The sequence below is a fragment of the Corvus hawaiiensis genome, chromosome 1 (assembly GCF_020740725.1).
Source record: "Corvus hawaiiensis isolate bCorHaw1 chromosome 1, bCorHaw1.pri.cur, whole genome shotgun sequence".
Lineage (NCBI taxonomy): Eukaryota > Metazoa > Chordata > Aves > Passeriformes > Corvidae > Corvus > Corvus hawaiiensis.
The window spans coordinates 51,047,908-51,073,446 of record NC_063213.1 but is presented as its reverse complement, the minus strand read 5'-3'; the positions used below and the strand labels follow the sequence as shown (position 1 = coordinate 51,073,446).

The window sequence follows — 25,539 nt, the reverse complement described above, 5'->3', positions numbered from 1 at the left end:
CAATTTTGTATAATTACAGACTGCTTTACATATAAATAGTATTGGACAAAATTCACATTTTAAGTTAGCGTTCAGGGGGAAAGAAGGGCAAAGAGGATTCAGATTGTGCATGATGTAGTCAAAGATGTACAGACAGGGCATAAGACGAGGTTCATGTCACATCCCACCATGGTAAAACTGCAGAAGCAACAGCAGCAAAGTCTTTTTTCCAAGTCAAAATGGTTTTCTTAAGTGGTCTGATTCTGAAATTTCTTACAGTATGCTTATGACCAAAAGAAGAGCGTATTTTTTCTCAAAGGTTGAGGAAAATTAAATAATCATAGGAAAAGGTCAAAATATGTAATATCCTAAGACACAGGTTCAGCAAAAGGCTAAGAAAAGGAAACATGCCCGGGTCTAAACCACGAATGAAAGAGGACAAAAGCAACATGAATATGATATATAGTCCTTAGCAAACCTTTGTAGACATCTCTGAGAAGTTGTGCAAACCTTTTGTGAGAGTTATGTCAATAGATACCCAGATCTGCTGAGCTACATAGTAATTTAACAGTTGAAAGCACCAGTTTTTGTAGGTATAAATCAGAATATCTTCTGCATGACAAATTGGTAATATGCAATGTGGGTATGATCTATTCCTTTCATAAACTAAGAACTTAAACAGATGAAGAGATCCTTACAGATTGAAATCTGACTAAAATTACCAGAAATATATTTAGGAAGCAGAAATACAATTATCCAAAAATGGTTCCAGGGTGACAGCAATTTCTGAAATTATACAGGTGTCGTTGCAAATGCAAGATAACCATTTGTCAATAAGACAACTAAGAAAATCAGACATTTATTTTTAGGCAATTCATATGTCAAGTTGCCAAAGAGTAAAATCACTGATCAGTTTTTAGACTTTCATCTTCCTAAGTATATTGAGAAGACAGATATTTTGAAACTCCCTTTGTATACAGCAGATATTTAAGGGAATAAAAATAATTTTTTAAACTTGGTAAAAGAACACACATAGTGTACGAAAGTAATTAGCTCAAATCCAGTTCTGAAAACCTGCTTACAAATCACAATCCCACAGAGCACTCATACAGGATATGAACAATATGTTGTTCCACAACTACCATTGTGTGAAAAAAGAAAGTAGTAGAAAGTACTCAGAAAAGTACATTGCCTTTTGTACCCATTTTTCTAAGGAAAGTTACTTTCAATGAAACAAGATGTTGTTCCATTTTAGTAATTTCTCTACATCTTCTGTTGCTATTGATCATCAAATGTACCTATCCCATTTTTACTGCTTATCTGAGAGACTTTTCTCTCAGATACAGAATATTGTGAATCATTATGAGTACAATGTCCTGGACTATCTGTACCATTACTTTCTCAAAGCATTCAATATTTCTAACAAAGTAGTTAAGAAGCAGTAGGGCAATAATGTTGAAATGCCAAAAATTATGTTAAGCTCCTTGTTTACTCTAAATCGATATTAAGAAAAATGTAGGAAATGGCAATGTTCTATGCAGTACAAATCATCACTTGGACAAAGCATAGCTGACTCTAGACAGGACCAAAGCACTCGTCTGAAATGCATCCCTCTTTCTGAGTTTTTTCCGCCTCACTCCCCCTCCTCCTGATGTTAAGACGTGCAGGCAGATGCCCTTGTCACTGTCTAGCCCCTGTATATTTGCTTGGATTGATGCTCATCGTGCTTAACTCTCTCTCCAGATGATGAAGATTATGCCCTGTCCTACCCAAAACAAAGCAGGCACCAATGAGCAGAATTTGCTAACTGATGTAATGCATATGCAGGTATTAAGTCACATGTCCTCAAAAAAAATTTCAGTTGCTACATAAACACTCAAGTAGTCTGCTTAGCGTGAAGATTCACATGACCACTTTCCTTTCCTGCTCTGCACACCAGCTCCCCTTTGAAGTAAGGAGTCTGCCTCAAGGTCTCTCTGCAGCTGTTTAAAAACCCCAACAGATATAGATAAGCAACCTGGCAGCTTTTTCTCTCCAAGACTTTTACAGGACAACTGTGCTCTACTGAAACAATTCTAAAACTCAGGAGTGTGAGAGGCTCATAAGTGCAGAGCCAGGTCTTTTTTTCCACCAACGCTGAATCTCCATTCCCATAAAAGTGAGACTTCAGAATTCATGGTTTACAGCAGCAGACCAAAAGCTCTCTTAACCCTGATTTAATAAGTTATGCACATATACACAACACAAACAAAAGTCTATGTGTTACATACAGGAAGAATTTAATTCTTTCCTGCCATATTTATAGAATATAGAATTCATGAACATGACGCCTTTCAGTTCTCATAAAGCATCTTAATAACTGTTTATTATTTCAGTTCATCTAATTCTAAAAGCGCTCAACCACCATAAATATAAACAGTGAACCAGCCTTGAAAAACCAACTATAGTTTTTCTGATGAACACCTGAAAATTTTTGATGTTTATATGGAGCGCACCCAATCATTCCAAACTTATTTTATGTGACTGGAGTAATTATTAGAAAAGAGTCATAAAATCACAGAATAATATGAGTTGGAAGGGACCCACAAGGATCATCAAATCTGACTCTTAAATGAATGTGTCTTTCTCACTGGATTTATGCATGATAGTTTTTTTCAGGTCAATTTTCTGTGGAAGACAACGTAAACAGGAAATTCACAAGCATTTGTAACAAACTGTTACAAAACTAGCTATCAAACTAAAAACAGAAGTTTCAAAGTTTTGGCTCAGTATTACTTAACCTGGCTTGAAGATCCCATTTTAGCATTACTTCATCCAACTATTTTTGATTTGGAAAAAAATCTGCTTCTCCACTGCATTCATTACTACTTCAGAGACATTGAATGAATCAATAGGAAAAGTGATCCCTTATTTGCTCAGTAAAATGTAGAAACATTCTTTACAGTTGTCATATAACTAACATTCCTTGAAGCGCCTGTAATGTAGAACTAAGTGTTTAGTGGCCTCCAGATTTTCTTTCTCCCTGTAACAAGGTGCTTTAGCAGTAGCACAAATAAATGATATAAGGACATAATCAAAGAATCCTTATGGAATTTTTTATGCACACCTCGTTTATCTATACCTGAGTTTATTTAATCTTATAGGGGTTTTCCCCTCTTTTATAGCTCAGCTTAAAGTGACAAAACTAGGATTCCCATTCAGACAGAAGGCTACATGCTACCTGACTGTTATAAAGATACACGTGTACAGATATTTCCTCATTTGAACAACCATCAGCCTTTATTGTTAATGAAACTTCGTGGAAACAAACAAAAAAAGCAAAAACTAGATTTAAAATATAATATTTTTAGCAAATTCAACTTCTATAATCTCTCCTGTTTTCTTTGATTATTGCAACTATTCTATTATTATTGTTTGTGTTGATCATACACATTTTGTCTGTCATACATCAAGAACTTAAGAGTTGTGTAGCCTCAAAAAATGTGCCTTTCCAGGACTTATAGCTACCAAAATCACTTTGGAAAAATCATCTCTAAGCACATTTTCAGCTTGCACATGGATTCATTTCAGGATACTCTGGCAATTGCAATTTGGAAACTAATCCCATTTTTTAACACAAGTAGTATGTTTTGTAGGAATTGAACTGTCACATAAATGATAGACATATACATGCCTTTCTTTTCCTTGCTTTTGTTCTGTTACTGACAAAAAGACCCACATGGGATTAAACATGAGCCAGGAAATATATATGGTCAGCTGGAGCCCCAAGGCTTTTCCAAAATCAGATTTAGCATCTGCCTCTATAGCAAGTACCATACTCCTTTTGGTGTAGGTTTACACCATTTTACTATGGGTCTGGATTACATCTCCCCATCATTAATGCAATCCATCATTAATGCAGAGAAAAAGAAAGAAAAGGGGAAGGGAAGCCCCATCCCATTGTCACATGAGGTTTTGTGATGGGGTAAGATCCTGGGTCAGGACAGGATATGGTGGTATGCACCTCACTGGTTCCACACAGAATTTTCTCTTCAATTCCTTTCAATACTTCAGTATACTACCAGTAAGGAAGATAGAGATGCTTGAGCACTGTGGTGGGAGCATGCAAACACTTGGTCCATAGCGGGAAAGGGACAGATACCAGAATGTTCCCTTAAGGCAATTTTTCTAACTGTTTTTAAAAGTCCATGTTAACTTACAGAAATCCCTATGTACTCAGAGCATCAGAAGGTAATCTGAATACAGGGGTTAGAATAAGCTTTGGAAAGGATACAACAGAAGCCTGTGGTTACGCTTGCAGTAATTACAAGAATAGTTTCTACTGTACTGGAGTTCAAAATGTATTAAGTTTGCTAGCAAAAAAAATAAGAGTGGAATGTCAGAAAGAGTCTGAAAATAAGTTGTTTAAAAGGATATGGATAAGAACAAACTTATTATTTTATTTATGGGACTAACACAAAAAAAAATTACTGTCTGTGAATCCAAATCCAAGATAGAACTTTTACTGAGCATATAATAACACCGTTTTCCAACAATAACAGTATTCCAACAAACAAAATAAGTCCTTGGAAATACTGATGTAAAAACTCTTTACAAGAATTAAATTATTTAGAAACAAGCATAAAAATGGAATGGATAAAGAAATGTGAAAGGTTTTTCAACACTATTTATAAACTACATTGTAAAACTGTCCCATTTTAAAATTCTCAGCTTCTGCTATGCCAGAGGTCCACTCTTAAAAAAGATTCATTAGATTCTCCTAAAAAATGTTGGCTTTCTTGTATTACTGATTTTTCCTTCCATTATTTCACCTTCAGTTAGAAGCTACTTGTAGTGTTTATATTCACAGACATTTGTACAAGTAAAGAGTGAGGGTTTTTATTGGGAAGAAAGCTTAAAGCTACTTTGCTGAAAGTAACTGCAAACTTTTAACAGGAGCCTTTTCCTTCAATTTATAAAGAAGTAAGCTGTGCTAGTTAAGTTAACCTAAAAATGAGTTACAGAAGCAAAAATCAGTACTTTTTTTCCATTCATGACGACCATGCTCGCCTGTCAGAAGCTTAACTTCCACAGCCTTTTTCAGCAGCAGAAATAGACAATCAGAGAACAACCAGAACGAATTAAAGACTTTGCTAGCTTTCTGAGACTAATTTTTCACATTGAAAAGAGGTAGAAGATAACACTTAAGCCATAGGTTGTTGGGAACAGAGACTGCAACGAAATAAATCCCAGCTCAAGAGCAAAGAAAAAGCAGATGCAAACTTACACGTGAGAACACTTGGCACTAAAGGCAGTCAAGGCTCAGAGGGGTGATCTGTGGAATGAAACACGACATGCAGCAAGCAGAGGACCATCCAGTTGAAAAATGGAGTCTGAGAAGTGTGGAGGTCAGAAATACAGACCAGGAAAACAACAGCTAATGCAATGGATATCACAGACCTAGAAGAGTTTCCTGGACTCTTTCGAATTTCCTCTGTCCCTGTGAAACTGGCTTGCTTTAAGTAGTTTCCAAGGGCCTGCAATTCATTTCTTGGCTAGGCAAGCTCACTTTCACTGAATACAGTGATCTGAGGTTTGTTTGAATTCCTGCTCTATGGAAATCTACTGTACTTTCTAGCAGGTGTGAGAACACTGAGGCTCCTTCAGTTGCAGCTCATTTCCACTTTCTAACTACTTTATCTCCGTGGATGAAGCAAAAGTGACTTTTGTGTTTCCTGGCAGTCTGCTGCTTCAAAGAACCTTATAGTGATTTGTTTATTTCAGAGGAAATGGAGACCAGTCAGTGATGACAGATTTATTGGTTAAATGGACAACACAAAAAAAATTTCATGAAGCACAGGCTGGCTCTAACCACACTATGAGAACTCATAGTAAGGGGTGATGTGCATTCCAGAAGTACAGTCCTATTTAATCCACTCCACTCTAATCTGTACATTTATATAACACCTTTCACACAATTTCCTAGAGCTCTGTACAAAATTTAATAACCACTATACTGAAACATATCCAGATATATTGATGGCCTACATTTAGACTTGAAAATGCAGCAAAAGGAACCAGGCTGTTGAATATCTCCTGGCAACGAGTCAGACAGTGACAGGCAAGAAAAAAATGGGTGCCCAATCTCTTCCAATTAAATCTCAGGATAGAAGAGAATTTCCTAGTTCTGGAGAGACAATTCATGATATGGCAATTCATAATAGCTCCTAATGAATGAAAAATTTACATTGGAGAAATTAAATATGAAAATTGATATGAACGTTTTTGAGACTCAATATAAATTGTACAATACAGTTGATCAGACTCAGTACAACAAGAGGAAAAGGGGTTTCAGCAGTTGGTAGGTTTGCAATGCATGAAGGATTATTCTGAGGATTGCATAATTTCAATGTTAAAAATAAATAAATGAAAACATAGCAGAGAGAGAGACTACCAGACTTATGTTGCTATAGCCTTCCAATGCTAACTGGTTGTAATAATTGCATCTATCAAAGAAGGTAAGATAGATTTATAAGTAACATACAGGACCCTGTTATGAATATCCCAGGTAACCAGACAACTGCTCATTCTCTGTAAGGGTGAAGAACACTGGTCAAGGCAAGCACCGAGATACAACCAGCAGGGCATTCCATTTGATCTGGATTCAATTTCAGAAAAATAGCTGACTGAGGCTGTGCACCAGCCAAACAAACATACCATTTGGAAAGAAGCTGGAATATTTGTTGAGGCAGAGAAATATATCTGTACATCACCTTGAGACATATGGTTGGCTAAAGCACATCTGCCAATAATTGGCTCAAAAAATCATCAAAATATTAAAAATGCCTCTATTTAAGATGTTAGAGTGCTATTTATTCTTTGGAGACACATACCTGCTCAAAAATACCTTGATAGGTAATCTACTCAGCATTCAAACAATTAAATGGAATTGTCATTGCTTTTTGAGTCCTCCTATTCCCCAGTCTAGTTTGATATCCTGAATGTTTTATCTCTGTTTATACAGAAGGAACTGTAAGCTGGTTTTGTCCTCTCTACGGACTGAAGATCTGAAGTATGGAATAACTACAGCACTGTGTCAAGATTATTGAAGGAAATGAAACTAGAAGATCTACACAGGGATTCAGTAGGGAGCACAGTCATGGAGATTTGCCCACAGTAATGTATTTGCTTCTCTGTGGGGGCAGTTTGCCTGGCAAAATCACAATGCTCACTTTTTGGAAACTAAACATTTTCTCCTTGATTTCTTGACATTGTCTTAGTTCAAAGCAACCCATCTTCTCTACTTTCGGGTTGCAGGGTATCATGAGGTCTTTTTTACTAAAATTTAGTCTTAATCTTTTAAGCCTACGAATAGTCTCACCTTTTTAGTAATTATATCTAAATTTTAAAAATATATAACCCAAGAGTGAAGCCCAAAGGTGCTTTTGAATCATATACAACATTTTAAAGTCCCCGTAGCCCAGAAAACTTTCAAAAGGTACTTTGTATTGTGTTTGTGTATTGTGTATGTGTGCGTGCATACAGAACTTAGGTGAAAATGAGAGCTAATCTTTACCATCCTTTTCTTAACTATAAGAAGGCACAGTAGATGCTTTGTTTCATCTTGGCTTAATCCAATCCTGCAACTACGTATTTCATGATCATCTGTATATTATCAACACTAAAATATAAGCACACTGAAATGCAACCATCTATATACTAGGCTCCGTTGAGAAGTTTTCTAGGACTGGAAGCTTAATTCATGGAAGAAAGTGCACAGCCCTGCTTCCTCTAAAATATTCTGTATTTTACAGGATTGCCAGCCTAAAGCAAACAAAAGTATATGAATGCACAGTATTTTAAGGGTCCACACTCTGCTTGAACTCCTTGCAAATGCATTACCAAAGCATTAGATGCAGAGGAGGAATGTCCCCAGGATGAAAGCAATGTGAGGGACACATATTTTTAAAACTCAGGACACGCTGAAGGGGTTGCAGCCTTGCAATATTAACAACTGATCTCCTAACAATAAGCAAATGCTTGAAGGATATAGATGAGGGACAATTCTGGAATAAGTGTTTACAGTTAAGTTCTATAGCCAGGAAGAGATAGGCTAAAACCTAAAAGCTGCCTAACACAAAAGGATCAGCTTTCAAGAAAGCTGCACACCCAACTGTTACCATTTAGGCACCTAAATGAAGAACAATGGGGGCTTCTGGGTTCTGAGCTCTTTCCAGCATCTGGTCCAAATTCTTTCCCTCCATATGAATCAAAACAAATGTTTAGGCTACCAACTTTCCATTGCCCTTTAAGTTTAATGCCAACTTTTCTAGCTTTTGAATTCCTTAGTATAGTAAGATGAGTAAAACACTAACTTTGCAAAATACCCAGTTAGGGACTATTTGCCATATTTTATTTTTATTAGTAGTGTTTATAAATTTTGTATAAAGTCATTGTAAAACTGTATCTTTCAAAACAATATTTTTTGGAAGAAAATTTTTTTGTTTAATACCTTTAAAAAAATATGAATCCATCTTACTTGGCTCTCCAAAAGTGGTCAAAGATTAACTCATGGTTTTGAAGATGCAACAGACTGAAAATCAGCATAAAGCAAAACACAGCAACAGAAATAGTCAGAAAATTACCAAGTAAATTGTACAAGGAAGACAAAAAAGGAGATCACATCATGATGTGGAAGTAGAATATAAGCCGATGTGTGCTTCGGCACACCCTGCTAAGGGAAGATTTAAACATACAGAATTCCTGCTACTCAGGGCAGCTATGTCCAACCTACAGCGGCATGGATCCTGATACAGGAGCTGCAATGCTCTGCAAGAGTCCAGGATAAGTCATTGTGCCTAGACCCTGATACATCCTAGGATGTTTAAAATCTGTACTAAATAATCAAAAGACCATGTATTTAAATGTTAGAGGGCAACTATGGAGATCAACCGGAATTATGGTAGTACCACACCTCTGCAACTCAAACAGATCACACAGGAAAAGCACAGCATTACCTGATACTAACCCTGGGGGAGTAATAGCTCATCTCCAGTCCTCTTCCCACTGTGGGAAACCTGGTCTGCAGAAAAGTGTGAATTCAACAATATTAAGAAAATCTCTGATCAAAAACCCAGAAATTTTGCAGTCTTGTTACAGAGAATACTGAAATATTCAACACTTTCAAGCAAGTTCATGACTGGACAAAAGGAAATAATGCCTGAATATCTCACTTTATTTTTACAACACACACAGCAGCAAAGGACAGAGCAACTAGTGAACACACAAAGTATGAATGGAAATCTGGGGTTTTTTCTGACTTGAATGAAAGAAAGCTGCTTCAAAAAGAATGTAAACAGAGTTGGCAGGAAACATCTTTACTAATTTATATGAGCTAATTTAATAAAATATGAAAGAAACATGCAGTCCATTTTCAGCTTTTCCTATACTGAATAAGAAACCTTCTCATCAGTTTTTCTTTTCCAAACTCTATGCAGGTTTAAAGTTTCTACTGCTCTATATTTCTTACAAAAATTATATTCTCTAAGTGATACCATGCTAAATGGTCATTATGCTAAAGTTAACTCTGAGCTTCAGTTGTAGAAAGAGTTTTTATTAAGAAAACAAACAAAAAAAATTGGAATGAGTGAGTTGAAGAAGAGAACAAATACTCCTCCCCAAACTGGCTACTCCTGTCTATAAGGATGAGAACTGCCTTTTAAATCTGGATAACAAAGAAAAGGGAAAAGTCACTTAAGATTGTAGTAGAGTGTGAGACGAGGCTCAGAAAAAGAAAATTCAGAGTCTTCTGAGATGAGTAGCAGGCCAAAATTCCTGCAACTGAGATTTATTACACCATGGAGTCTGATTCCCGAGATGGCTAATGAAGGCAAGCTATTTTTTAAAATCCAAATGAGCATTTAATAAATGAGTACCACACTCAAAACCCATATATATAACCCATTTTGTCACACCGAATTGAAAGGAATCAACCCACACTCAAGCTTTTTAGTCATCACTATTTCACTCCATCTGTCACTCGTCTAATAAAAGAATATTAATATGGATTGCTATTTGGCAGGGGGTACCTTTTTCCCTGTACACAGGATTCCTCCAGATAAATCAGCTATACAGCAATGTAATTAATTATCTTATAATTAATTCTCTCAGGGGGGTTGCTCAACCACCATCCACTGTACTATCTGACCATCGTCCACATTCATCACATAATAATGTCATCCCTAATTGACACTGCAGAGTCTGTAATTCTTCTTTGGAACCAGAGTAAGTTTAGCCTGGCATAGAACAGCATGGAGAAAAAAGGAAAAGAGAGTAGAAGAGATGGAGAGAAGGGTTTTTTTCTCCTCTGTGAAGACTGGAAGTGAGGTGAGGGGTGATGAGAGTCAGTATGATTATGACCAAAATAATTTTCAGTTATGACAGTTTTGCAGCATTTCCTGAAGAGGGAAAGCCTCTTGATCCTTTTTAATATCCTTATAAGTCCCTAGTTCAAGAAGTGTGTGTGAGGACATATTTAACTCTCATTGAAGTCAATGGCTCTTAAGCATATGCTCAATTTTTTTCACAAATCAGGACTTTAATCTGTTCCTTATGCACATTTAGGATTACAGAGAAGTCTTCTGTTTTTGAAGTTGTTGGAAACATCAGCCTGCTGATGAGAAGTGGGGGAAGGGAGAAGGACTCCATCACTGTCAGAAGTCTGTAACATTCCTATTTTTTTTCTAAATTTTGATCAGAAAAGTATCTGTTTACCTTTAAAAAAAAATCTTATCAAATAGTTAGATTCTAATGTGTACTTGAGAAATACGAGTTACTGACACAACGCGCTTAGAGGTTTTTGTCAGCATCTCCTCCCTTCCTCCTCTATAAAGTTGATAGAGTTCTTGTCAAAAACCCAAAGAGATTTGCTCCTAGCAAGAGGAGAGAAGAGTTGAGACAAAAGCTGTAAAACTCTCTCCATCCTACTCTGCAAATGCACCTCAATTCTGGCATCTACTGCTTTTGTCTATTTCAGTCCTGGAATAAAACTGTCTTTGCTGAGCCTGAAGGTTGTGCCAAACTGTATGGTGATATGGAAAAAAGCCCACTGGAGACTAGCCGAAAACCAGCCAATCTTGTGAGCTGATCCTCATGTGTCTCCAGAGTTCAGATTTGATATAGTCTCTAATTTTACCCTGCACTATATTTGCTGATATTACACTGAAAAACTCTACACATCGAAAATAGCTGCAAAACTGCCAAGCCCAAGCATTTAAAAGCTATCATCAGAACTTTACTTTTCTCTCCCTTCCTGAAGCTTCCTCATCCTTCCCAAACTGGTTTTAAAACATGTTTAGGAATAAAATAACACAAAATAGCTGAGTGCTGGTCCAGTAAAATCACGTGGACTATCCAGGTCCCTGTCTACTGTTATTTTAGGTTTGATATAGACATGCATACATACACATACCCCAAATATATGTTCATGTCTATTATATCAGTGAAATGGGATCACATAAAAATATTTTACTGTTTTCAAAATTCTTGTTACAGAAAACTAGAGTAAATGAGCAATTTGCCAGTGCTATTTAAAGAGTTTACAGTCCCCTTCAAAATGAGACTTTACTGTCTTTGAACCACATTCTTTCTGCCACAAGTAATTACCTAAATTCTTGGAGTTAAAAGAGTGCATTTTAAGAAAGTTAGATTTTTTTTTCCCACACATTTGACTTAGTTTCAAGTACTTCCTTTTTACACACAGGTCTGCTCAACACTGTGTACATCACTGTTAATAGATACTAAATATCAGTATTGTCACTCTGAGTCATGCTTGATTTTTGCTGTAGCTGTTTACAGAATCTGCTCTGTGGTGCATACCCTTATGAAGTTGAAACATCGAGAGAAGAGAAGGCATAGGAAGGACCTTTTTTTCCTTTTCTTTTTTCATTTTTCTCTGTTCACTTCCTGTCTTGAACACTTTTCTTACAGACTGTAAGTCCACAGAAGAGCCATGTGTGACCTACAATTACCAAAAAAGAAGTTCAGGGTAAAAGAGATGATAGCTTGATGACAATGCTTAATGACAGAATATTGTTTTTAGATGTTTCTTGCAGGTATGTGAGCTGTACTGAAGACAGAGAAAAGTGTGCATGGAAAAAGGAAGAACACACTTAAGACAGCATGGAAAAAATGTTGAGGTAGATAAGAAACAGGATCCAAAACATTGTCTGAGGCATTGGGCAACGCCTTGCAGTGAAATTAGTTTAACTCCGAGAATATAAGGTGGAACCAGAAGAATGATTCCAGGAAGGAAATTTCAAAAGGATGTGATTGAAAGGTATGATTATTACATCAGCTTTGGTTTTGGCAGGGTTAAAATAGGAACCAAGAGACGGCCAGGGCAGAAAAACAGGATTCAATTTCTGCTAAGTGGTGTAAAAGCCATTTGCAAAACAGTCTGAAAATATGTTGGAGAGAGAGAAGACCAAAAAGCAACTTGCAAAGTCTCACAGCAAAATAATATCTTCTAAACCATAGTTCTCAACCTGTTCGAAACAAGCAGCAGTCCATGGCCTTGCACTGGGAAAACCAAGGACAAAGTTGTTTTATGCCTGTAAAAGATGCTTTGTGCTCACCCGAGGTCTCTTTTGTGAGCAATTTTTTTCCTACATCTGTGCATTCTTGCCCTGGAAGGAAAGGAAATGCTGTCTGCTTTTATAAAGAAACCGACCTTTACTGCATAAAGTTTGGCTTTATGGAGAGCAAAGATACATGAGCCATTAAATGACATGGCAGGGAAGGTGCAAAGGCTGACTGGTGAGACCTTTTTTTGTGCTTGTTGTGCAACAAGATGCACATATTCCCTGAACTCGTTTCAGTTCCAAAATTCACAGAAACCCTCTCCCTTAGGTATTTAGGGAGTATATACTCCCCTCCAAATATCTTCTGAGCTAGAAAGGCTCCATGTAGGTTTGTATTAACACCTCAGTTAGGAGCAGTACTTCTTGTATTTCCAGCTCACTGTAGATTTCAGATCTGTCTTTTGTAACAAGACTCTGCTGTTAGGTTAACAAAGTCCTTTTGATTAATGGGCCAGCAATAAGGTGCAGTCAGACTCCACTACATGGGTAGCACCAAGCTTTCCAGTTATCTATATAAGAAAGCCAGCCAAATGTTTCCTGGGTAACATGGAAGCATCTTTCAGTTTGTATGTGAATTAAGACTATCAATTAGCTGTGGAAACATGCTTGAAATACATAAGGTAGGCCAGAGCCTCCGTAAATAATATTTGCATGGTATCTACCCATATTTGGTGGAACTACTAACATTTCTTAGCCGTACAGCATCAAGCTGAAGGAATCAACAACCAAGTTGTAACTGACATGCTTGTGCTTAACTTTGCCAACATGATACTGTTAATTCCAGAAGAGCTATACACAGTAACCTAAGCTTTGACAGAGTTAGAGCATCAGTATATAGACTGGCAAAGCTGAGTGACTATTGCAGGAGGAAAGGAAATGGCTTTCCCAAGAACTTTGACGGACTGGGTCATTCTCTAAGTTATATTTCACCAGACTTAAAAATGGCTGGAAATGTTTAGCCATTGCAGTTGAAACACACAACCTCTATCCAAGAAAAGTATTTGTTTGGGCGTCATGTCTGGAAAAGCATTCCCAATATGTTTGCAAATACAAAAGTATGAAATCTCTGATATTTCTCATGCCAGCAGACTGCAAACTCAATTGGCACCTCCTGTCTTTGTCTACATTTCCATTTGGAACCAGTGAAATAAAGATAGCTTTATAGCGTTTGAATACTGTTAGATTTCTGTACATACCCTCATGTTAAAGTAATAAAGACATTTGTCTCATAAAGTTGTAGCAATGTACTGAAGTGTAAAAACAAAGGAGTCAGAATGAGTGGAGTAAAAATTAAAGTGCAAAGCTAAGCCAAACTACAGGTAAATTTGGCAGAATATTTCTTCATAATATAGAACAATCAAAATTGTTTGCACTCTTGTCTCCAGCTTTTTCTCCTGTACATGCTCACATCATTTTTTTAAATTTAGAATTTAAGATGTTGCATTTACGACTTTTAATAACAATGTATTATTTCATAAAAATAAATGATACAGACAGAATTGTCACTCTTTTTATTGACCCAATAAGCTATTAAAAAATCATGTAAATTAAAGTGGTAATAATACCCAAAAAAAAGATAATTCTGCAGATTCAAGATGCCCCATGAACAATTGCTAATGTAGTCTATTTTTAACTGACTCATAACTGTTTCATCTTGCGTTGCTTGATAGACTAACATTATCTTATTTAGCAGATCACTGCAGTTCTTAAGTTATTGAAGGTTACATCTAATGGAAATCTGATCAAGGTAAAGGGTTGTATTTTTTGTTTTGAAATTAGGAGAGTGCTCATTTTACATGGATGAATGGAAGGATATATAGGCAGGCACTCCTTCAGAAATAGACTTGTGTAAAAAAAAAATTAGGGAGGGAGAGAGGGAGGGAGGGAGAGAGGGAGAGGGAGTCAGGAGTGAGACCATTAGTGTATATTGTTCTAATGTCCTCAGGAACGCAAAGACTGAATACACAGCTGCAGCTTGAGATCATTATGGTACTCCCAAAACAAGAATATAGGAACAGGGAAAAAAAGAGCTTAATATTACTATGTCAATTCTCAGTCAATCAACCCAAACTGCAAAGAACTTTTAATGTTCTCAGCTCTTCCTAAGTCCTATGTAAGGCGGGTATGAATTGCAGACTTTTACGATGTTTTAATGTCTCATTCTGAAAATATAAATGTGAAAGGCGTGAATGTGCTTAAGCACCTTTTAGACTGGCGCTTTCTTCTGGCAGAAAATACTGTTTGGCATTCTAAGCACAGTTTTACAAGAAATCTTTGAGTGGTCAGCATCGCTGTAGCTGCACAGGCTTCCATTCACACCATTTTTAGCAATTCAGTGTAACGAAGCCTCGCAAAATATGTTGTCGTATAGTTTATCAACACATCTGACTTAAATTTTTTTTTCTTCACTAAACCAAACCGATATTTTCACAAATGTAGGAGACATCTAGTCACTGTTCCTACCATTCCTTTTACAATAATAAGCATATTTTAATAAGTAGTTTTTACTTGTCCACATATTCTATGAAGCCTACAGTGTTCTGGTATTCTCCACCAGATGAAAGAAAATGAAAGGCTTGAAAAGCTATTGAGACCAATGTGCCTAAGGAGCCTCACTCACCGTGTCAAAACACCCCCTTCCAATGCACACTCAGGATATATTGCATGCATCTAGAATATACCATTTTTTGCTTGGCAGGTAGAAAACCCCACAGTTCATTCAACTCTCTTCAGAGCTATATTGTCAGTCCACATATGTCCAACAGATTTTTTTTGTATCTATTTTTAGAAGGACCAAAGTGGGAAACAGTTTTTTTCCGCTTGGTAAATTTAAGTGACTAATGCCCTCAATTCACCAAAATGTGTAAACATACACTTAACTTCAGTGGTGTTCATATCAAAGTACTGTGACTATTTCAGCTGTGAAGTCCTGGCTCCACTCAATAGCTAGTTTTGACTTCAGCATCCCGAGATTTCATTCATCTCCCAACACACAAAATTAAATGCATACTACAACCGTCATAAGATCACAGTCTAAGAATTAAAACTCACAATAGTGGCAGAGGATACTGAAGTGCATCTAACACAGTTTATGTAAGGCAGCATTTGTTCAGACTTACTTGCTAAAAATAAGAAATAGCTATTAGAGATCTGAGAGAATGCAGAAGGAAGAAGGGCTTTTAAAAGGTTGCAGTAATCTGTTTCAGTTTTAGTTTTTCATATCCTATTTGCTATAAAATAATGTTCAATCAACCAGTTTTTCTCTAGTCCAAGAAGCAGTGAAAGAGAGGAGAGGAGAAGAGAGGAGAGGAGAGGAGAGGAGAGGAGAGGAGAGGAGAGGAGAGGAGAGGAGAGGAGAGGAGAGGAGAGGAGAGGAGAGGAGAGGAGAGGAGAGGAGAGGAGAGGAGAGGAGAGGAGAGGAGAGGAGAGGAGAGGAGAGGAGAGGAGAGGAGAGGAGAGGAGAGGAGAGGAGAGGAGAGGAGAGGAGAGGAAGAGTTGAAGAGTGAAAGAGCAAAAGAAAGAGAGTGAGGGAAAGCAAGAAAGAAAGATAAAGAAAGAGAGAAAGAGAAAGTAAGAGAGAAAGAGAGAGAGAAAAGAAAAAAAGAAAAGAAAAAAAAGAAAACAGAAAAGGAAAAAAAAGAAAAGAAAAGAAAAGAGAAAAGAAAAGAAAAGAAAAGAAAAGAAAAGAAAAGAAAAGAAAAGAAAAGAAAAGAAAAGAAAAGAAAAGAAAAGAAAAGAGAAAAGAAAAGAAAAGAAAAGAAAAGAAAAGAAAAGAAAAGAAAAGAAAAGAAAAGAAAAAAGAAAAAAGAAAAGAAGAAAAGAAAAGGGAAAAGAGAAAAAAGAAAAGAAAAGAAAAGAAGAATCACTTGGCTTCCAGTTAGAGTTTCATAATCCACTGGATTTTATTGGTTTAGTAAAACTATTATGTTCTATCATAAATTAAAGATTTGACTCATTGCTTTGAGACTTGCTTCTTCTGTTTTGTCAATTATTTTGTTTCATTTATTAAAGGAAAACAAAAGAAAACATAGAATCAAGTACAATATAACTTTCCATAACATGACCATTAACTTCTCATGGATGTTATCTTGTGATGTTTATCCAGCACAGGTAATTTTCAATACAAAGTTCCGAATGCTTATTTTCCATTTCATTGAGTAAGAAGCTCCAGGGATTTCAGACTTCACAGCATTCAGTGATTACATCCATCATTAAACAATAAGATATTCAGCAGTAAATTTCCAAATATTATTCCAGATTTCTCTTTTGACATATAATCTTATGTCTATTTATTAATATCTACAAATTCCAATCAAGTGACTTATCCCCAAAACTATCTGTAAAAATTCACACAGAAAATCAACTCACATTCTGAATAGGAGGTGCCTTAGTATCTTCTGTAGGGCCAAGATCTTGCAATAAAAGATACCATCCCTAATCTACAGTGAACATTACATCTTTAATACCACTGATGTTACCAAGTAGAATTTTGACAACATAAGTCAACATAAGTAGTCTATTTATAGTGTTTAATAGAAGACTTAAGAAGGAAATTTTCACATATTACAGTGCACTGTCTACTACTATATCCCGTTATTTTAATGTGGGGTTTTCTTCACTTTGCATCATTCACTGGATGTTAGGATGCAGTGAGGTAACTCTGCACTAGTGATATCACAGATACATGTATAAAATTTGCAGAGTAAAATGAATAACATCGTTGTGATTTATATTATTTTCTACTAAGATATTATTTTAAATGGATATGGTTTAGGTAAACTTATCAAAGGGCATAGATTTTGTAATATGTATTAATAAATAACAAGGACAATGCATGCTAGAAAGCCAAGACCAATAGCAGCAGTGGCTTTTTAAACAAGCATTCCTTTGCCATATTTGCCGCTGGAAGAATTCAAGACGGCATATAACAAAAAAAACATAAGCACTACCATGGCTAACTGGTCTATCTCCTCCCAAGCTGAGCTACATTTATAGTAAAATCTGGTCCGAACAAAAATCAGTAGGAGTTTGTCATCAGTATCTTCCTGGTGAAATTTCCCTTATCATGTCTGTTTATAAACCATTTATTTCAACAACTTTCTTTTTACTGATTCAAATATTTAAAATATCAGACTAGACTGCATGTATCCAGCAGAATGACATCAGGCTATTTTTTAATTCAGACTTGCATTAAACACAATAGAAAAACAGCTACATGCTCATGGAAGAGCCCAGACGCTCACCCCAGAAGTCAAATGACTCCTGGCTGTGACCACGTATGCGGTCACCCAGCTCATGCTGGTAAAGGTGATGCAATTGCCCTGCTGAGTAGCAGGAGGAAAGTTTTTCTGCAGGGTGGCTGTGCACCATCTTGCTCGTACTCTGCAACTAGCAGAACTTGAGAAATCGTGATGCAGATCTGTAAGTCTTTAAAGCCTACTAAAAATAAAAAGCATGTACGCACACACACACACACACAAAAGCTTTTCGATCCATAAAAGTTTACAGCACTTTACAAATGGAAGGAAAGAACTGGTATGGCCATTGTATAAGTTGGGCAAACAGTCATAAAAGGACAGGGCACAGGCTCGAGACAGATCATAGGACTGGGTTCAATGCCCAGCTGTGCACTGATGTAATGAAGTAGCCTCAAGCACTATTTATCAAAATTCTCTAACACCACACTATTTCAGTTAGAAACCTTATTAGCGACATATGCAAGTATTTATATTTAAAAAATATGACTTTCCTTTCACATCCTTTCAAGTTGCATTCTTAAGTATATTAGAACAAGGACACAGGGTAGCATAGCAAAAATAAGGATTGAACCCAAACCCACCATAACTACATTTTACTGATGGGTTTAAACTTTGCTCAGTCTAGCAGATGAAACCAGATTTATTTTGCTTCCTTTCCATAGGCTTATAGCACTGCTTGGTAGAATACATTTTGCTACTGAGAGAAACATGCTATGGCGACCATTCATACTGCCCAGTAACGGTGTCTTTGAAAGCAATAAATCCAGTGAGCAATATTAGGGTATCAGCAGACAGAAGCAAAGATAATGTTACCTTCCCTTGAATTTCAAGACACAGAGCTCAATGCTACGCTTGAGGAATTGAGATACAGCATATCAAGTCATCGCATTACTAAAGAATGAGTATTTCCAAATGGAAAATGATATGCAGATTAACAGGCTCAATTAAAAAACATTTATTAAACAATTGGCATGTCTAAAAATGGCAAAAAGACAAAAAAGGAGAATCACAATCTTACTACTTACATTACAAAATACTACAGAAGTCATACTAGATATGTTAGTACAAATTTTATCCTAGGATGTCAAAAGCAATGTAGGTAAAATTCAATGTGTATATAAAATGCTCAATTGGCAATTTTCAAACAATCAGGCAATCCAAACATTTCATCAGTAAATATCTGCAAGAATTATAAAGCATTTTTCTTTCACTACTATGTAACAGAAGTTTAAAAATCCTAAAAGGTAACTAAAACTATGATTTTTTGAAATTTTTTAGTGACATTTTATCCAGATATTGCCAGAATGTTTGAATCTTTAATCCCCATGTAACAGAATTAAGCTCCGATGGCTTAAAAAAACCTTGAGCACTTCAGGAGTTCCACTGGAGTCAATGGACCTTCTCACAAAAACATTTGTGATCCAGTGAAGGTTTGAATCGGCCCTCCAATGTTTCCAAATGGGTGGGTTGACGAGGAGGGGGAGAGGGAGAAGTGTAAATCCTACTGAATCATTTATACAAACAGACAGAAATGCATAACTAGAAGCCATACATATTTCTTCTTTTTTTTGTCCACAGAAAGTTCTTCTTTGGCTTGGGGCAAAGAATTTTGAAAATGTATCACCAAAATAGTCTTTCAAATTTTAGTCTTAGAAAAGTTCCTGATTATATTTCCTGAGAGCAAAAGTGAATTTCTTGCAAGTTCTCCCCTATTAAAACAATTCAGCAAGTAGCTCACTAGTAAGCCCAACATTTGATATGCAATCAGTCTTGAAAGTTTTCTCCTAATAGTACGTTTATTACTCATCGGATTTTGAAATGGTTTCATTTATGAAATCTACAGAGTTTTTGTTGTTGTTGTTGTTTTTCTTAAGTGTAAGTGATGCTTTTATACCAGATAACAAACAAATTAACTCTTTCTGGAAAAGCTATGCTTTATTATGTATTTTTTCTTGCTTCTGTTTACAACCACACTGAAAAGCACAGACATATTGATGAATCAGTTACACAGTGCTTTTTGACTACAAGTGTGCAGCTCATTTTTCTTACTGACAGGTTTCAGAAACCAATCAGAAGTCCTCAAAACTCATGATTTCACAGTATTTATAACCATTTGTCAAAATGACCTGCTTTTTAGCAACCATTTCAAACAAGTATATATGATTTATGATATTTGGATGTGTTTAAAATAAATTCCCTGGCAATGTAACTTTTTACTGCTTGCATGTTGAGAATAGGTGGGTTATAAAATATTAAAACTCAGGGGGAAACAAAGTATTGGTTTTTTTCATGTGATTTGTCAATGAACAAAACCCAACAGAACAGCTACTGAAACACTGGACGGCACCACTGAAACAGTGGATTCCTAAAACACTTTTTCAGAAGCATTTCTAAATTATGCTATTGTAAATACAGTCAAAAATATGAATAATTTTTATTACCTGCTAGCCTTTCCTTGGAAACCTGTGCCATACAAAAAGCATTTTCCCATGGCAAAATTTGGTTTCTTTTTTTTAAAAAAATGGCTTTTTCTGTCTGGGCACAAGTGTTTAATTACATTAGACTTTAAGAGGAATGCAATTTCCTTATATATTTATCTATTGTAATTAAATGTTTGAATAGCTGTAGTGCTTAGAAGAACTCCTTCAATGATACTCAGCTTCCCCCCAACCTTTTCAGCACAGTACAGATATCTTTTTTCACCATAGCATTTTAGACTTCCTTAAGGCTACCAGATTCACCCTTTTTCATATTTCTCAGTAAATCTAGATAGCACTTCCTATATAGGCTTTAATGTGCTTTTTTCCTGACTGAAGTTTTAAGAAAACTTGGACCTAAGTGACATAACTTAGGAAAACACAGTAGTATGTTTGCATCTGATGTGCTCTGCATTATCTAAGAATCAAAACCTACTCTATAATAAACAGAAATAAAATGGCCCTGAAACTCACAGACAAGTAATGAGAAGGGGAGGCATTAGAAAAATTCAAAATATTCCATCTAGAATAACTCATACCACAAAGCAACATAGCACTCCAAGAATATGTTTTCTATACACTCAGCATGGTTTTCATCCGCACCTCATTAGCACACAGATAATTCTGACCATTAATGCACTTCAAAATAAGCAATTTTATTTGTAACCTACCCTCAAATTTAGTATTGTCTCTCTACTCCTACACCCTTGACATACGCAGAGCTGAGTTACAAAGGTGAGGATGCAGATGCCATTATTCACTGCAAAACGTTCACATAGAAAGATTTGTATGTGCCACTCCTCAATTCACAGGCAACTTTACTGACCCACTTCTGGGCCTATGCAGGTTGAAAGGAATGTTCTGCAGATAATAAGAGAGCAGCTACAAAACCTGGAGTCACTGACAGCTGTAGCAAGCAGGGGTCGATGACTACGTAAACTGTATTTCCCAGTCCTTTACAATGAGAACAGTAGAAAATTTCACCCTGTTCAGTAGCAGTCTATTCAATATCTTCAAAGGGAACTTCCCAGACTGCTTAAAACCTGGGTTAGGACTAAAGAAAACTAGGTCAGTTTATAAAACTATCATGAGAGCACATTTCACTTTGCTTTCTCAATCCCAAATGAAACTGTAACAGCTTAGAGGAAAATATTTCTATATCCTCCCATTCCTTTGCAACATGTGAATTCCAGGGAAAAACACCCAGTCCATTGTACGAAATTCTGCTTGCCCTCTGGATTTCTGTTTATAATTTTAAAAAGTTGCTTTCCCGCCATCATAACAAATAAGTAAAATGGGGTATACCTTCTGGTAAATTTTCAGAGTAGCTATACGGCTAAGAAACAGTTACTTGTTTAGAAGATAAATGATACAAGGAACGATCATGTTTTACATTATTTAAACTATCTACAAACTCAGCTTTATGATCTTAAACACACAGAAACAAAAGCTAAGTAGTGCAAAAAAGGGGTAGCCTAAGGTTAATTCAGCTCTGAAATGCAGAACAGATTCAGTTCAAGAAAACACTGAGTATTCTGTGGCTTTAAGTGATATGCTTAAGAAGAGGAAATATACGTGTAAATTAAGCAGGAGCATTAATAATTGTCTCAAAAAGCTGGCACTGAAACTTAAAACAGTCTCTCTCTCTCTTCACCCCTTAGTTATTTACTATTAGGATTTTTTACAAATGTCTATTGAAGTAGTTCCAAGTACGATGAAGGCATGGATGAAATTCTTTCAAGCACAGTAATTTGTTTTTTAAAAAAAGATTAATGAGAAATAAAGGAGAGGATGTTCAACCAAATGAGGGGCAATTATGGATGACAAATAAAGAAACACAGCAAATTAAAAATAGTTCTTGCTGCCATATATTAGAAGGGCACTAAATATCTAACACCAGAGATCAGGATTAATAAAGGGGTGTGGTTAAATATTCAGTCCAAAATACAGGGCTTTCCTGAAGAAAAACCAAACATACAGCAGCTACGCAGTTGTTGTCAAAAGACATCTATTTTCAATTTGAGAGATTCACAATTGTGTAAACGGTCATATTTTTTTCTTAGCGGAAGGGAGGAGGAAATAGTTACCTTGATCTTCAGAAAGCCTTAGAAAGTGAGGATCGAAGTACATTGCAATATAAACGTAACCATGGCTAAAGGCTCGACCTCTTGTCCACTAATCCAGTGGAAGACTCCAGTCACTTCAGGGTAAGGTTTAGGACTTTCCCCACTGGTGTTTTTTTGGTTTGCATTGCAGAACGAAATAAACAGAAAGTGATTCAGATGCTTCCCTGACAGTGAAAGGGACCGATTTCCTTTTTTCCTTTAGCATTAAATAGACTGACAAATACAATCAATCCTTACACCAGCAGACATCCAGTTATTTTCGCAGTTATAACAGGGACTCTTCATACACCTCATGAAATCAGATAATTCATTTTGTCTCATTGAAGGTAAAGAAGACAAAACAAAAGCTTTTACCAGCAGCGTTTGAACTAAATACAGCTTTTAAACTCAAGAGGAGTTTTTAGCAACTATACCAGCTACGTAATACAAAATTCAGCTAAATACATTCTGAATTACTGCAAACATTTGCTAATGTAATGGACAATGAAGGAATTGATGGTATTCTTGAGGATTACTTTTTAAAATGCTTTCTGTTGCTTACACTCTACCAAGCTTACAACCTTTTGAGTGAAAGAGGTGATGGTTTCAGTTGTGAACTTCATATATATCGTACAAAGCCTTTCACTTTCTCTTCTGTGATAACAAATAATTTGCTATGCCAGCTCTTGAGTTTTCAGTCTGTTGAGCCCTCTCTTTCAAGTGCCTCCTGCCTGTCTCACTACGTTTTTGGTGACCCGCCAGTTCATGTGTGCCCTAATGGAAGTCCCATCAGTTGTGTTGCCTTTGCCGAGTGGCTTTTGTCAGAGTGGGACTTAGACAGGCTTTGCTATTCTAGAAAGCAGAGATAATGTCAAGGATTTTTGCACATTCATTGATGCCAAATTATCGCTCTAGAATGACTGTGAATCTACATGTTTCTATGCTCGCCTTTAAGTAAGAATTACAGTGATTTTAAAAGTCAGACAGCTCCTTCCCTTCGTCTGTCCCCGCCACCAGCAAACTGAAGTGAAGTAGCTTTCTGAAACTCCCATTCACCCGTTTGCTTTACAGACTCCAAATTTTGCCCTTCCACGCTGAGGATTTGATGCAGGCTCACTCAGATCCTACGGGGTAGCAAGGCATCAGCTCCTCTCCCGAATCCCCGCTTTCACGGCAGTGCTTCCAAGCGTTGTGCAATCGCCTCGGAGCCGCAGTCAACTGCACGGCGAAGGGGCGGAGGGGAAAGAGCGCGCTGGATTCTGAATTTTGAAGCAGAGGTGTCGTATCGGGCAGGGGGGAGGGGGACGCGGGACCAGATGCTGAAAACCGCACCAAAACTACAAACGTTTCTCTCCCTGGCTGTAGGAAACTCTCCCCCACCACCTTGATTTCATACTCTATCACGTGCTGGATTTTTTCTTTATTTTTCCCCGCGTAGCCTTAATAAAGCTTGCGTTAGTGATGGAGATCCCGAGAGCGCGTTAGAGGGAAGGAGCAACCCGGCAGCCCGGTGTCAGCCGGCGGCGAGAGCACGGCGGCGGCCGTGGCCGGGCCAGCCGAGCCGGGCCAGCCGAGCCGAGCCGAGCTGGGCCAAACGAGCCGGGCTAAGCGAGCTCAGCCGAGCGGCGGCAGGTCCGCGGGGCCCGACCGTGCCGCTTCCCCCGACACCCGCCACCCGGGGATCCCGCCCCGCTGGGGAACGCGCGAGCCTTTACCTGAGCTGTCGCTTTTCCTTTTGCCGGACCTCTTCTCTGTTTCCACCGGGGACAGAGCCTGCCTGCCATAGTCCCCTGGCGCACACGCTGCCCCCGTGGGGGTGTTGGTGCCCAGGCTGGAAGAGTTCGAACACAGGACGGGAGGGCTGCTGCCCAGCTCCGGAGGTCCTCCTGAGTCAGGCTGAAGGCAGAGGCTGTGCCTGGCCGCGGCGGGAGGAGACGACATCTGAGGAATGTGCCAGTTCGTCTGCAAAGCCTGGTGCTGCTGTTGCTGGTGGTGGTGGTGGTGGTGATGGTGATGGTGATGGTGCCCCCTATGATGTTGGCTGGCAAACATGCCCTCCTCATTGGGGTATCCCGCTATTATGCAAGAGGAAGAAGAAGAAGACAGATCAGGGTAGGACATGTGGTCAGATCTTCCATGCAGGGCAAGAGAAGACTGGGAGAAAGGGTGCAAGCTCTGCGCAGTGGCATGAGGGCTGCGCAGGCAGCCAAAGAGTGTGTGATCCATGGCATGCAAGTCTCAGGTTCCAGGCAGGAGAGTTTAGGAAAGATCCAACTTCACCACCCTTTGTCAACTTTCACTGTAAACAGATCGGGGCTGGGATTTTTTTTTCCAAAACGGCACCGACAGACTCTGCAGCAGGCAGCTGAGCTCAGATAATCCAGGTCTTTAGCCCTAGTGGCCAGTCTCCGCTGCATAAACACTCGGACCTAGATGAGCCGTTCTCAGAGCCGCTCAGATGTCAAGAAGTGGGAGAGGTTGAAGCCAATAGAAGGTGGTCCCAGAGAACTGCTTGAAGGGGGAAACAGCTTCGAGAGGTTATAAATACAGTAGTGTGTAATGTGAGCTGGGGGCTGGCTCAGCAGCACAGCACTGACCACATGCAAACTCCCTCCAAAACGCCAGCGCCGTCCCCGCGCCGAGCCGCTCCGTCAGCGGGCGGCAGCGCTGCGCGCCCGCGCCCCGGGCGCCCGCGGCCTGGCGGGGGGGCGGCTCCGCGGGGGCGCAGCCCGCCCGTCCCTGCCCCCGGGCCGACCGCGCCTCCCCGCCGCGGCTGCCCCGGAGCCCCCCCGCCCCGGGCGGATCGGCGGCCGTGCCCCCCAGCCGCAGGGCCCTCGCAGGGCCATCACCTCCCCGTCGGGGCTGACGGACTGCTAGGGGTCCTGCCGCCCCTCGGGGGCAGCGGGCGGGGGAGCACAATAAAGACGTGAGGCGACACACGGGGGGTGACTCTGGGGCGGGGGGCGCAGGGGCCACCACCGCCCCGTTTCCCCGGGGGCTGAAGCGCTCTCGCCAGCACCTCACCTGCTCGCCCAGGTGCGAGGGCGCAGGCGACCGCGGCGGCTTGCGGGGCTGCGCGGGCAGAGGCCGGAGCCGCCCG

The 25,539-nt window shown here is 38.6% G+C and overlaps 1 protein-coding gene across 1 annotated transcript in view; it reads right to left on the bottom strand.

Annotated features, from left to right (window-relative positions):
* Positions 1 to 25,055, bottom strand: part of MEOX2 (mesenchyme homeobox 2) — a 53,346-nt gene extending 28,291 nt beyond the window's left edge. Inside the window, exon 1 of the mRNA XM_048304332.1 lies at positions 24,155 to 25,055. Coding sequence (XP_048160289.1) covers positions 24,155 to 24,665 — 511 coding nt within the window. The 5' untranslated portion in view covers positions 24,666 to 25,055. The remainder of the gene's footprint in view (positions 1 to 24,154) is intronic.
* Positions 25,056 to 25,539: the final 484 nt, after the last annotated feature.